At 32.7% G+C, this 14,888-nt stretch overlaps 1 protein-coding gene across 1 annotated transcript in view; it reads left to right on the top strand.

Annotated features, from left to right (window-relative positions):
* The window catches only part of HCN1 (hyperpolarization activated cyclic nucleotide gated potassium channel 1), a 328,222-nt gene that overhangs the window by 255,994 nt on the left and 57,340 nt on the right, over nt 1-14,888 (top strand). Inside the window, exon 5 of the mRNA XM_069492480.1 lies at nt 12,078-12,224. Within this exon, the coding sequence (XP_069348581.1) occupies nt 12,078-12,224 (147 nt within the window). The remainder of the gene's footprint in view (nt 1-12,077; nt 12,225-14,888) is intronic.

Genomic DNA, 14,888 nt, shown 5'->3' with positions numbered 1-14,888 from the left:
ATATAGCTTAACCACAAATGAGAATGAAGGAACATTCTGGGGTGATGGAAATGTTCTAAAACTTGATCATGGCAGTGATTGCTCGTGGAAATATTCATTTAAAGTGTCTGAACTTTATTATATGTAAATTATACTTCAAAAATTACCTATAAAGGAAAAAAAATAGTGCACCCAATAAGATTTGCTGACAGAAATGGCATATGAGAGAAGGAATTATGTCAAAACAAAAACTGCAAAATTTTTGTCCTCAGTTCTTGGTAGAAACTCATTATCTGATACACAGAAGACTATGGTAAGATGAGGTTTTGGCAGAACATTTCAGCTTTGGATGTGTTAAATGTGAGATCGTTAGTACACATCCAAGTGGAGATGCCAATTAGGCTGTTGGATTTATAAATCTTAATTAAAAGGAGAAGTCTAGCCTAGATATATACATTTAGGACTTATCACTGTATATATAGTGTTTAAAGTTAGAAAACTGAAAGAGAACAACATTCTCTATCAATGAATTGTCATATAAAAGAGAAGAGGGGTGCTAGAATACATTTCCAAATTCTTCTATCATTTATCATTTCTATTTAAATATATATAACTCACCCCAGCCCCCCAACTTAACTATAGGAAAAATGATTACTGATTTCTTTTCTATCATTTTCTCATTGCCTGGCTAAATGCCTGACTAAAAAGATGTTCATTAACAGTGACTGTGGATTGAAGGTACCTCCTTAAGATCATTCAGCACACAAAAAACAAGAAAGAAAAGATCAAACTGGTATTATCATCTTGAAGACTTAGTTGATTTTGAGAAATTATTTGTAACTTGAGAACATGAAATACTAACTGAAGCAGAATCTACTCTTCTCTTATTAGAATAATTTAACAAAAAAATCCCATTTATTAGGAACAGTGTAAACTTCTGGCTCCTTTATGGCTTAGTGGAACAGAAGTGGAAACTCCTTTGCTTGGCTGTCTCTGCTCACCTGATATTGACTGTGGACATCCAGGAACCCATTGGTCTATTGGCCTTGTAGGTCTCTATTTTCTTTTAATAAGCATTTGCTCTCAACTGCAGAGTTCACCTGGCAAGCTTGTTTTGTTTTTTTCTTGATGAATGGTTCTGACTTTAATAGGGTACTTTGTAATTTCTGCTAGTTAGGTTAGAAATTCTTTGTCTTCTCTCACTGCTTCAGGAAACACATTTGGTTCTGAAAAGCCATTCAAATTTTAGATTAGACCAACCAATCACTATTAGTTTCATACTTTCCCAGTTGAGAAATGTGGATCTTTATTTATTTATTTATTTATTTTTGTAAATTCCTTGACTGATTTTCTGGTAATGTCCCTTGTTCATTGGTAACGTTATGCATGATGGTTATAATGCTGTGCTGAGTTACTATCAAATTCAAAGCAATTTTAGCAGATACTAATAAATCCCTGCCAATTCAAAATACTATTGTTCAATTTGTGTTACATATATAGACATAAATTCAGAAATCCATATTTCTATATGTTGATACGTATATACACAAAATACATACATATGTGTATTTCTTTTGAAATCAATCATCGATATTCACCAATGGGTCTTATTTAAATAAAGGTTTTCTTTAACTTAAACAAGACTCAAAAACTGTTTTCTCTTATCCTTCGGTGCTATACTTTGCACATTCTTCTAATAACATCTCCTTACTCTTTGGTAGGTCCTTCTAAAAGGTTATTAGAGTAATTATATATTGTAATTTTCCCCATTGGATTAAGATAGAAACTTAAATTGATCTATGTTGAGACTGACAACTGGTCAATACTCAGATCTGAAACATGGTTTATGACTAATTCAGCTTAATATACGTGTACACTGTTTCATTGCTTATTAACACTACCTCATATCATACTTGATAAATACTATAATAACATCCATTTTAATCTTGTCTTATAGTATGCATTTAAAGAAAATCATATTTTTAATTCATAATGAAGAAATGATACCATTGTTAGATTTTTTTCACTTTTGAAAAACAAATTACTACAAAGGAGGATAAAAGTTAAGCATAGGAAAAGCTCCTTTCTTCATCAAATATGTTGCTTCTACATGTTAATTTTCTGGTTAGTCATTAATTCCTTGTCTTCTTTTCATGATTCTTCAGATTATAGTTACTCTTAATAATTATTAACATGTGTATCTTCAGATATTCAGTTGCTTTAAATTTGGAAAGCCATAAACAATGAAATAGCAAAAGTTGTGTTAAAAGCAAACTAGAGAGATTTACAAATGTGAATCAAGATTAGCTTCACAAGGGAGAAGAGAGACCTCTTCCATTGTTTACAAGAGAAAGAATAGAGGGAGAAAGAAGTATGCATCCCTTCAAATGAGTTAGATGTCCTTGTGTGAAAGCTTTTATTTCTTTTTGAAATTTTGGGTAAGGTCTTCATCTGTGAGTGAAAGAAATTGTTGGAGGAGGGAAATAAAAGTGTTATGACAGCAGAAAATGTTTTAAATGGGTCCTTTGAAAAATAAAAGAATGATTAGGTTACCATGCTTATATCATGGTATGTTATATCAAACTGTACTCTTGTTCAATTAAGGATGAAAATTATTTTCTACATATACACACAAACATATAAAGAAAAACTGCAGTAATAAAGTTCAAAGTCATATAAAGCAGAAAAATACTCTAAAGGAGTTTTAAATATACAAACATAATTTAACTCTATAAAAGTGATTATAATGACTGTTTCTATTTCTAGCAACCATCTAACCCTTGACTTTTATTATATAATTACAAGTAAATTAACTTTCTAAGGATGCTTTATTTGGACAATTTACTTGCTCAGTAATTACGCATTTTCCTCTAATTGCTAAATACACTAACCTCTCATTATTACTATTTTTTCAATTACATGGCTAGTTAAGTTTTAAACAGTGTTAAACTGACATTTTGAAAACAATGTTCAAGATGACCATTTTCAAACAAAAGTATAATAGTAATAATTAATAAAGAACTATGTAGTGTAAACAATTTCCAAGGATTTTTTAATCTCATATTTTTATTTTTTTTATTTTTTTTTTTATTTTTTTTTTTTTTGAGACAGAGTCTCACTCTGTTGCCCAGGCTAGAGTGAGTGCCGTGGCGTCAGCCTAGCTCACAGCAACCTCAAACTCCTGAGCTCAAGCGATCCTCCTGTCTCAGCCTCCCGAGTATCTGGGACTACAGGCATGCACCACCATGCCCGGCTAATTTTTTCTATATATATTTTTAGCTGTCCATATAATTTCTTTCTATTTTTAGTAGAGATGGGGTCTCGCTCTTGCTCAGGCTGGTCTCGAACTCCTGAGCTCAAATGATCCGCCCACCTCGGCCTCCCAGAGTGCTAGGATTACAGGCGTGAGCCACCGCGCCCGTCCAGTCTCATATTTTTAAATAGATGAAAGTATAATGTACTGTGAAATATCTTAATAGATATCTAGATTTTATAAACATGAGGGCAAGTGGCTATTTACATTGAAAGAGATCATTCTGGATGGAAGAGTAGCAACTTTTACTTTGTAATATTTTCTGCAAGGATTTTAAAATCATGTTAGTTTGGAATTTTGATAGTTTTACGGGCAAAGTAGATACTTATTGAAAAAAAATTTCCCTATATCTTGAGAGCTGAAAGATTTACTTTCCTATAGAGAAACTTATGTTTCATTATCCAGCTATTCAAAAAAGGCTTTTAAAAGAAAGCTAAAGATAAAATTGAGGTATCTGACTCAAATTCTGCTTAACAAAATTTATAAACCAAAAAAACTCTTTACAACCATCTACTTTCCTTCATTTATGATTTTCCTTTAGTTTTTGTTTTTTCACTGAATTCACTGAAATTCAGATTCAGGTAAATTATGATGTCTTAATTATTTTATGATTTATTCTGTAAAGCTTATATTGCTTAAAATTTTTTCACAAAAATGTAATCCATTTTTTCTACAAGAAAAATTCCTCAGAAGGTATGAATTGAAAATTTTGCTATGTTTAGAACATAGTTCTTGTAAATGATTACATCTTGCTGCAAAAATTTTAGAAATAATATATATATACACATACATATTTTTAGATGGAGGATAAAAGTAGAAATTATCAATTCAATTACTATGTAAATAAATGGCAATACTAAAAACATTCTTGGTAAAAAATAAAGTAGATTAGTCATAAATCTAATGATGATTGACTTAAACATAAAAACCAAAGTTTTATGTTTATAATTGATTATTGGTCTTTGAAAAACAAACAGTTTTAAGTATTTTATTTTTATAAATTATTATTTTTCAAATTATGTTTAAAATTTACAACATATTATTTGAAGATAAAACTTACATCAATTTTTTAGTCTGTAAGAAAAATGTCATTTCACATTATTTTTGCAATGCTGTTATTTACATTGAGAATGAGACATGTATTTTAATTCAACTCGATTTTTAAGCTATTTCTTATTTAATGATTTCCCAAAAATTACTGTTTTTTACATATCTATTATTTGTCAAATACATTGCATGCATGCATTTTCTCTAATTATCACAGCACCCAGAATGCTCAATATTATCATTTCATATAGACATATTAAAAACTGAGACACTAAGGCATTAAAAATCATAGACATATTCAAAATCAAAAGTCAAGAATGTAACATAAATTAAACTCAGATTCCATTGATTCCAATACTCATGGGTTCTTTACAATGTAGTGGATCTTACCTTGTTCGGTTGACACTCAGAGATTTGTGAACACTCTTGAAAACATAAACACATTTTCATGCATGTCATTTTGGGAGATGAAGGTCTCCCAAAAATTACCTTTTTGGTTTTTATGTTTAAGTCAATCATCATTAGATTTATGACTAATCTACTTTATTTTTTACCAAGAATGTTTTTAGTATTGCCATTTATTTACACAGTAATTTAATTCATTATATTTTTTAAGAATAGAAAATTCCAAAAATAAAGGCAAAATATTTTTAGAAATAAGAATTAGAGCCCTGTTACTTTGAAAATTAAAAGAATATTGGTGAGGTAAAGAAGCTAGGTAGATGGGTTCCACATGAATTAAAGGAGCGTCGGAAGAGAAATCATCTCAAAGCTTGCCTTTCTTTGCTGTCAAGACATAAAGGAGAACCATTTCTACACCGTACTGTTAGGTGTGATGAAAAATGAATTCTTTTTGAGAATTGCAAACATTTGGCACGTTGGTTGGATAACGATGAAGTGCCAAAACACAGTCTAGAACCAAGTATCTGTAAAAAAAAGCTAATGGCATCTGGTAGTCCAGCACTGGTATTATCCACTACAGCTTCATGAAACCTGGTCGGTCGATTACACCGGATGCCTACTGCAACCAACTGGATGAAATGATAAGGATGCTTATGGTTAAGCAGCCAAGATTGGTCAATAGAGACAGGCCAATCCTCTTGCAAGATAGTGCTCGACCACATGTCACACAAACAACACGGCTCAAACTACAGCAGCTGAACTTGGAAACTCTGTCATCCACTGTATTCATGACACCTGGCACCAACTGACTACTACTTCTTCCAGGCTTTGGACCACTTTTTGCAAAGAAAAATATTCAGTTCTCTACAAGCTGTGGAAAACGCCTTTCACAATTTCATCATCACTCTCCCTCCAGGCTTCTTGGCTGCTGGCATAAATAGGCTACCATTAAGATGGCAAAACTGTGTTGATAGTTTAGGCGCATACTTTGATTAATTGCACTTCTTCTTGTTTGAGATATAATAAACTACACTTTTGATTCAGAATAGGACATTTCATATTGAATAACAATATATTTTTTAAAAGGATCTCATGATAACATCCCCCTCTGTACAAAACTTGTACTAATGTCAAGAAATGAGGAGTGCCAAAAATCTCTCCTGTATTAACAAGCTCTGGGAGACAACATAAAAGTTGTTTTGTATACCTTCATTTTTCTCTTTTTGTTTTTTCTCAATTAAAAAACAATAATTTTGATATGTGCCTGAAATACATAATACAAAGTGTTTGTAATATTCAGCAAACAATTTAAATATCTATCTAATGTTGCCTTTATTTAGGGTAAAAATATACTTTATAAAAAAACATCTATTGTGTAACTATTACTTAGTATTATATATAATATATTGTACAAGTATTAATATTATATAACATATTTTCTTTTATTTGTCTACTTATAAAATTTAAATGACCGGTATATCTTATGTGAATAAAATAGAATATTTTGAAATGTATTGGAAAAATAGTTATCATTAAATATAACTTCTAATATATAAATATATTTATGATACAAATATAATTATAAAGAGGATAGAGTAATTGATTTTAGATAAGATGGCATATGTTTTTAGCACTCATTATTGCACATATACATGTGTATATATCCATATTATACATATTATCTATAAATATACAATTAGTTATTCATGTACATACCTATATATATATATGGATAATTCTCCATGATAAATTTGTTATTTGAAGTACAGTCATGCATTGTTTAATGCCAGAGATCTGTTCTAAGAAAAGCATCATTAGATGATTTCATCACATGTGAATATCATAGAGTGTACTTACACAAACCTAGTTAGTATAGTCTACTATACACATAGGCTATATGGTATAACCTACTGGTACTAGGCTATAAACTTGTACAGCTTGTTACCATACTGCATACTGTAGGCAAGTATATCACAATGGTATTTGTGTATCTAAAAATCTAAATATAGAAAAGGTACAGTAAAAATATGGAATTATAATCTTATGGGACCACTGTCCTATATGTGGTCCATCATTGACCAAAACATCATTATGCAGTGCATGACTATGCTATTTGCCCAGTATTTTATCAGAATGAAACTAAATCTATCTAATGAAATTCTCTATAAATACCTTGAGGAATTCAGTGTTTGTATATGCTAATATTAATAGAGAAATGTATATTCTTATCCATCTGTCATAAAACTGGTAAAGTTTTACACAAATAAGGCATTATAGTGTACCATATTAATTTTTAAAAATTAATGCACAAACGACAGACAGAAACTGTAAATTCTTTAAAGCCAAATTAACTTAATTTGTAACACGTTAAAGGTTAAATGTTCAGAATCTCTCACTTTAAAAAATGTTCTAAGAATGATAAACAATAAAAACCAGTAATAATAAAAAAGATCTAATATGTCAATCAATGTGGGAGAGTCTCCCTATCTGACATCCTCCACTTATACTAATACTTCAGCTGAAAGGAGGCAGACATCACATTCTATGTTTCTTTTATCCATAGAATTTTCAGAAAGTATGTAACAAACCAGATTTCCATTCAGTGAATACTTGAGAGCTTAATACTCGCAGACACCTTCGCTGATTCGGTGTGAACAAGACAGGCAAGGACAGACACTTAACAAGTAGTTATAGGTGTTCTTTGCATTCTTTGTAAGTGTACAGCAAGAGGAACTTACATGGTCTAGGGAGTCAGATAATACTTCCCTGATGTAGTGATATTTGAGAAGAGTATTAAAGGATGAATAGACATTAGCCAAGAAATTATGTGGTGGAAGAACATTCCAGGTAGAGGAAACAGCATGAGCTAAGACACAGCATCCACAGACCAGGGCAAGTTTGGGAATATGAAAGAAACTCAACATAACAGGGCCGAGTGAACAAAAGGGAGAAGGTATAGGATAATGGAGGAGAGAACACATATGTAATGGAGTTAAAATGTGCATCCTTGCCATTCACTATAAACATTCTTGTTATATCTTACTTTTAATAATCATGTGCATGTATCACTTTCATATATTTTTTTAATCATATGGAATTTTAAAAATAAAAATATATTAGAATTTTAAGTGGTAATTATTTTATAGTCCCTTTAGATCTAATAGTAGAAACTTTTTATCCTATATGTTCAAGAAAGAATTGTATTTTCATCCTTGCTTTTCAAAAATCTATTGATCAGTACTATTAATTATGTATCATATCATCTTTTTCATATGGTATATTATTACAACCTAATAGAAACTTTGCCATGTTATCAGTTTTTGACTTTGCCAGCTTATGCATAATGTATGTAGTTATTTCTATGTTTTTCTGCATCATTCAGTTTATAGCAACCCCACAGCACCAAACAGCGAAGGTTAGCTTTTGTGTCAGAAATATTCAATGGACATTTTGCTCAGTGAATAAATTGTTTCCGTTTTTTGTTTAATTTAATTTAAAATTATTCATTGACAAATAAAGATTGAATATGTATATAAACATCTAACATCTAGTTTATTTCATTGTCCAACTACCACTAGGTACCTTCTTCAAAGAGTAGTCTGTTATTTTTATTTCTTCATATCACTTGCAAGTGATATTTTCATACATTCTTGCAAGTCTTGTTAGGTGTGAAAGAAACAGACAAAAAGATACAGTTCCTGTTTTGAATGTTTTATACTCTAACAAAGATTACTACCTAATTTCTAAATTCGCTGGCCACTGTTCAGTACCTCCTTTCTTAGAATATATTCCTTTTGACCACCCCACCCTTGAAACTTTATTCTTTGGAATCTACTAATTATGTTTTTCTGGTTCTGCTCTCACATCTTGCTGGTTACTAACAGTGCCCTTAACTTGATCAACCTCTATGACCTAACTGCTTTTAAAACATGGATTCTACTGTTTGCCTCTTCTCCTGATTTAACACATCCTCCCTCAGTAATCCCTTAGTCACTGATGACGTGCAGACGTGCATATTTCCTTCTCTGAGTGCCTGACCTACATGTAAGCGTTAGGAAGCTTATGTGAGCATCTTAAACTTCACTTGCCAAAACCTGAATTTATTTTCTTTCTCCTACACTCACTCAAGCATGCTTCCTTATGTCCTAAGATAACACAATACTTGGCATATAGTAGTGGTTCTGAAATTTTAGGGTATAGAAGGCCTGTTGCGATACAGTCTGCTGAGTCCCAAATGTAGTGTTTCTGGTTCAGCAGGCCTGGGTGGCAACTGTGAATGTACATTTCTAATAAGCTCCCAGGTGAGACTGCTGGTTTGGCAATCGCACCTTGAGAACCATTGGCACACAACAATGATTTCGTATTTGTTAGTTCAATAATTACTGTGAGTCGATGGATGGTTAAGACAGTAATATAGGCTCAAAAATCAAACTTAATATGAATAAATGACAAATATTCATTCTATGAACTTTAAAACTTTAGTCTGAAAGAACAAGGAAGATCATTCACTCTAACATCCACCTCCTATTGTAAATTAATAAACTGAGGTCTAGAGGTATTAAGTGACTTGTGTGAAGAAAAATAATTAGATTCAATCAATGCTGAGTTTCCATAAAAATAACTGTTTATGTAACACTTATATTTAGCAAATCAAGGATAACTTCCAATTTTTTGAGATGGAGATAGAGCAGATTACATTTTCCCTAGATGAGTGGGCCTTTGCCTACTCACAAGCATCAATTACCCAAAAATGAATAAATTGCTATTAATACTAAGTTTTAATGTTGCTCCTCATACCCCTGAAATAGATGGTAAAGAAAGGAGAAATGTAGAGCTCAATGTGTTGATTAAGGTTATGGATATTCACCACTCCAAACATACTGCGGTAAGCAGCATGTGGATGACAGAACACAGACATGACTTGACACCTACTAGTCCTAAAGAAAGGTTAATCCTTTATCTGGCCAGAACTGACAGCATATCCATATATGCATACCAGCGAATGTCAAAACTGTGCCAGTCCTGTTGTCTTAAGCTGTTTTCCTGTTTTGCAAAGTTTGTATGTTTGACAGAACTCACCAAACTCCGCTCCACCATTCTCCCTTGAGGCTTTTATTTAAAGGCAAAGGATAACATGCAGCAAAAGAGAGAGAATACGGACAAGCATCAGAAGTCCAAGAGCCTTTCCACAGCATGAGTTTCCTGTGGGCCAAATCTTAGGAAACTACAGTGTTCTGAGCTTCTAGCTTGAACCAATGAGACCTATGCAAGGAATCTTAGTTTTGGGAGATCTTAGAAATAAAGCTGTCATTGGCTCTTCGAATCATCAAGCCAGACTAGTCAAACCAGGTGGGCTAGTTGCAAACCAATAGTACGGAAACTAACCTTAGGCATCTCCAGTGGAGCTTCAGACCCTAAACTATACCACAAAGCCCATGGCTCTCTTTTTTAGCCAAGAATAATAACCAGACACAAACAACATGTTCAGAAATAATAAGCTTTTCCAGTCCAGCTGCAAACCAGCCTTATCCTGAAAAGTGGTCTTGCAGAGAAGGCCCTGAAGCTTCTTTTCTATGGACCAGTTGCATAAGGGCCCAAGCAGTCTGAATCCTAGGTCTCTAGATGTGAGCTACCAAAACATATTGAGGTTAGGTTGGCATAGAGATTTTGAGCTCTCCAGGGAAAACTGAGCCAATTCTTGTGAAGTATTTACCAGAAGTCGCTTTCACACAATGGCAGTGACTGATGCCTACATTCAAAATGCTATATCATAATCAAGTTACTTCAAAGAGGTGTGTATGCCTGCAGGCTTTAAATACTTTAGGGAACAGTCTGGTTACCAAATAAAGGAAGTCTTGTAACAAAGTGATATTTCCTTTGAGGTTACTAGTTTCCAAAAGGGAATGTCCAAACAATATGCATAAGGAAAGTATGTAGGAAAAAAACAGAAGAAATACAATAGGATGGGTTGCTGTTTCTCATTAGATAGGTCTGCTATCATTTACCAATTACAATTATAGTAATTAGTGACAAGGATTCAGAAAAGTCAGATCTTCTAGTCAGAGCTCTATTATTAGGAAAAGCTTTGAGAAAATCTTTTCCATATATAATATACCAAGTGCGTTTACTTAAGGAAAGAATCTTATTCCAGTATCTTTGTTTTTTATCTATCCAATATAGTACTTCATATTCCAATATCTTTATCCAGTTTTATTACTTACTTTTTTATTTGTACTTAATTCTATCATCTGTACAATGAAACTAATTTTTAGAATCTAATTATTTTATTTGAAAATGTGGTCTTCTGACCACCTCCATTAGAAACACGTGAGGGATATTTCTCAAACTTTAAGGTATGCATTATATAGTATATGAGAGTCACTGGGGGATCTTTTTAAAATGTAGATTCTGATTCCATAGGTCTGGGGTGAGAACTGAAATTCTTCTCTTCTAATAGGTACCCAGGTAATATCCAAGCTCCTATGATTCTGCCTAATTAGCAGGAATGATTAAAAACAACAACAACTCTGTGTGTGTGTGTGTGTGTGTGTGTGTGTGTGTGGTGTAAATAAAAATAGGCAGATAGATCAATAGAATAAACTTCTAGGATTAAGCCTGAAGATCTGCCTTCCCAAAAAGCAACCCCCTCCTCAGGTCTTATGAACAATCAAGTTTAAGAGCTGCTTGCTTAAATAAACTTCAATGTCTAACTTAACTTTCAGCCACAATATTATGTAGATCTAGTCTCACCCTGATATTCCCCTAAATCCTAAATTGGAAGCCCGACATATTCCTTTACTTCTAAGTACTTTACAGGCATCTGTGTTGTTTAAGTATCTCTGATTTGCAAAATGCTGCCAAGTCCTCTGCCTCTAGATTCAAAATTTAATTAGATTCTGATCTTTTGGTAGGTCTAAGTTAAATCCTTTGTACCATGCAGAAGTACAAGATTCTTCCCCAAATGAAGAGCTAAACAGCTGAAAGGAAGAGATCGTTTTTTAGAATTCAACTAAAAATTATAGCATCACATTTTTTTTGCCCCATTATTGGCTATTTTGGAACTATACCCTTAAATTCACTCTAAACTCCTTTCATCCTCTCCACAACATCACAGTTCTTTACAGGAAATGTTTACCTAAATAAAATGCCTCATACAGTATGTGACACAGAGTACATAGATTAGGACCTAGTACATTATTTCCTTCGCTTCAAGAATTTCTTCTTTTTGTTACTGAGTATTCAAATATTATTGAATATAGTACAACAAAGTAATATGATGATTTCTCATTCAGCCTAACAATGTTTTTTCTTAATTTTCTTTTTCCTTTCCTTCCAGTATAAGCAAGTAGAACAATATATGTCATTCCATAAATTACCAGCTGATATGCGTCAGAAGATACATGATTACTATGAACACAGATACCAAGGCAAAATTTTTGATGAGGAAAATATTCTCAGTGAACTCAATGATCCTCTGAGAGAGGTAAGATTTATTGTTCTCAATCTCCATGATACGTGATCATTGTTTATTTTCTTTTTTTTTTTTTTATTTCAGCATATTATGGGGCTACAAAAGGTTAGGTTACATATATTGCCCTTGCCCCCCCCCCCAAATCAGAGCTTCAAGCGTGTCCACCCCCCAGACGGTGCGCATCGCACTCATTACGTATGTATACACCCATCCCCTCCCCGCCATCTGCCCGACAGCTGATTAATGTTATTCCTATATATGCTTTCCCTGGACAGCCCTTCTCCTTTGTCTCTTCCCATCCACTTATATGCTCTTATTTTCCTCTAGTTGCTCAGAATATTCAAGGCTTTGCTGTTTTGGATAGTTCAAATCACTTTTGTGATTTTCTCACCACTGTAATAAGTACATGCATTCTTTCAGCTATATAACAAATAACGAATCAGAACCTACTACTGAGGGGTTACTTAGCATCACTGTTAAGAGCATGGCCTTCCTTCTACCAGCTTCATTTAAACCCAGCTCTACTACTATCTAGTGTAACACTCTGAGCTATTTATTTAACTTATGTGCACTTCATTTTTCTCATCTTGAATTGTGAATGATGATAATAATTACTGTTTCATAGCATTTTTGTAAAAATTAAGTGAGCAAAATATATTTTAAACATTAGAAAAGTGCCTGGCACATAGTAAGTACACAATAAAATATAACTCTTGGTGTTACTACAATTCAAAGAATACAGTATAGTCCAAGCCCCTCATGGCTCTTTACATTTTTTTGGGAGACAAACATTTAAGTAGCAATTATATATAACTGTGTGTAAATGCTGAGACAGTGATTCAGAGGGTATTAGACCAGGTACCCAGAAGGGACACCAAGCCCAGCAATATCATATGTCCCATTTCTTTTGGAATTTATTCAAACAATCTGCTAATAAGCTCTTCCTTCATTTTAATAGCCAGTTTTCTGGAGACAATGCCTTAACACCAAAATTGAAATGTTAGGATCAGAAGACTGATGTATACTTCAGTAAATGGTGGCAGTATATTTAAAAATAAAAAACTAATTAGAAAAATTTAGTGAACTATACCCCTCTATTTATGCATGCCTGTTGAAATGTGTACAAAGTAAGAAGTTCTATTTTTAACATAATCAGACTTATACTGATTCGATTAGAACAAAATGGCAAAGTTAACAGTCAAGAAAGAGGTTAATGCCCTTCTGAGCCTGTCGCCAAAGTTCAGAACTGGTCTATTTTTAAACAATGGATTGTGAAGAGCTGTGGGCTGAAAATAGGTACAGATCATGTGTCCCAGTAGAATATAGAACGTCAGTATATTTCATTTTCACAGAACATGAATCGGGCTGAGAGTATAATCTTGTCCTTCTGACCTTTAATTTGTCAAATAGACTGTTAGGCAAAAAGCATAATTTGCGTGCATATTTATTTAGTGTAATTCTGAATCATCTTGTTTAAAGTACATACTTGTTGATTTTTTAAATGCTTTCTAAAAATGTATTTAGTTAAAATTAACTAAAATTGCTAGAATCATAGCATTGTAAAGCTATACTAGGATCTTATAAATTATCTGATACTCGACAGGCATATAAACTAGAAAAATAATGTACGTGACCTGGTCATGGTCACAGCACCAAACAAAGAAATTGGGTCTCTCTCTTTTGGCCTAGAGCTTTTTCCTTGCATCCCTACATTCTGTAAAACAAACAGACAAAAACATTTATTGATTTCTTAATGTATGAAAAACAATGATCAAGGTATGACAGGGAAGGTAAATTGTAAGATGTGGTTTCCAGTTTCAAAGAAAGTATTTACTATATGCTTCAAGAAACAACAAACACCTGGCGGGAGGGGAACCTATGGAGAAAAAGTAAAATCCATTATTAAAGATACGGGAAATGTAGGAAGTCACATATGGTTAATTGCCAGAGAAAAAGAGACTATCCCTACTAAAATTGTTGAGAAAAGAATGTGTTCACTTTGGCCTGGATTAAACTGGAAAGGCCTCAGAGGAAGAGTTTGCACTAAATCTGGAAGCATATGTGGCATTTCAGTAGACAAAAAGGATACAAAATAACATTTCCCATAAAGAAAAATAGGTAAACAAAAGAGATGCCTGAATTTCCAAAATCTGGTTCCTATTTCAGCTTCTCTTTTGGTCCAAGGAAGAGAGAAAATGAATTGAAAAATAGAACACTTTTTTCCTACAATGATTTAAGTTATAGTTTTGGATATGTGCAACCATAACTAAAATATAATCAAGTTATCATTTTTATAATAATTATTACTTTTTTATCAGGAAAATCATGTCTTTTTTCTCTAGTTATAATGCCCATGAAGATTATTTTAACTGGCCTTGGGGAAAGGAACTAAATAATAGTACTCAAAGTAAAATAATTAAGGTAATTGAAACCAAACTCAAGAGCAGCCCTGATTATTGCTAATAAGTCAATGCAATCAATGGTATGCATTAACATAAAGATTAGAAAGATTCCTGTGCTTTGTAAAGCTTATATTTTGCATCCAGGCTCTCCACTGAGCTAACTGTAAATTAAAAATAGATAATACCATCTCCCAGAGTTTTAAATTAGATTATTAAAAGAGCGTATATGTGATAGCTGTCTAGCTTATACAAACCAGTTTTTTATTGTTTAAAA

Source organism: Eulemur rufifrons, chromosome 17, assembly GCF_041146395.1.
Source record: "Eulemur rufifrons isolate Redbay chromosome 17, OSU_ERuf_1, whole genome shotgun sequence".
Classification (NCBI taxonomy): domain Eukaryota; kingdom Metazoa; phylum Chordata; class Mammalia; order Primates; family Lemuridae; genus Eulemur; species Eulemur rufifrons.
Note: the sequence above shows the minus strand (reverse complement) of the source record. Positions and strands in the feature narration are given on the sequence as shown.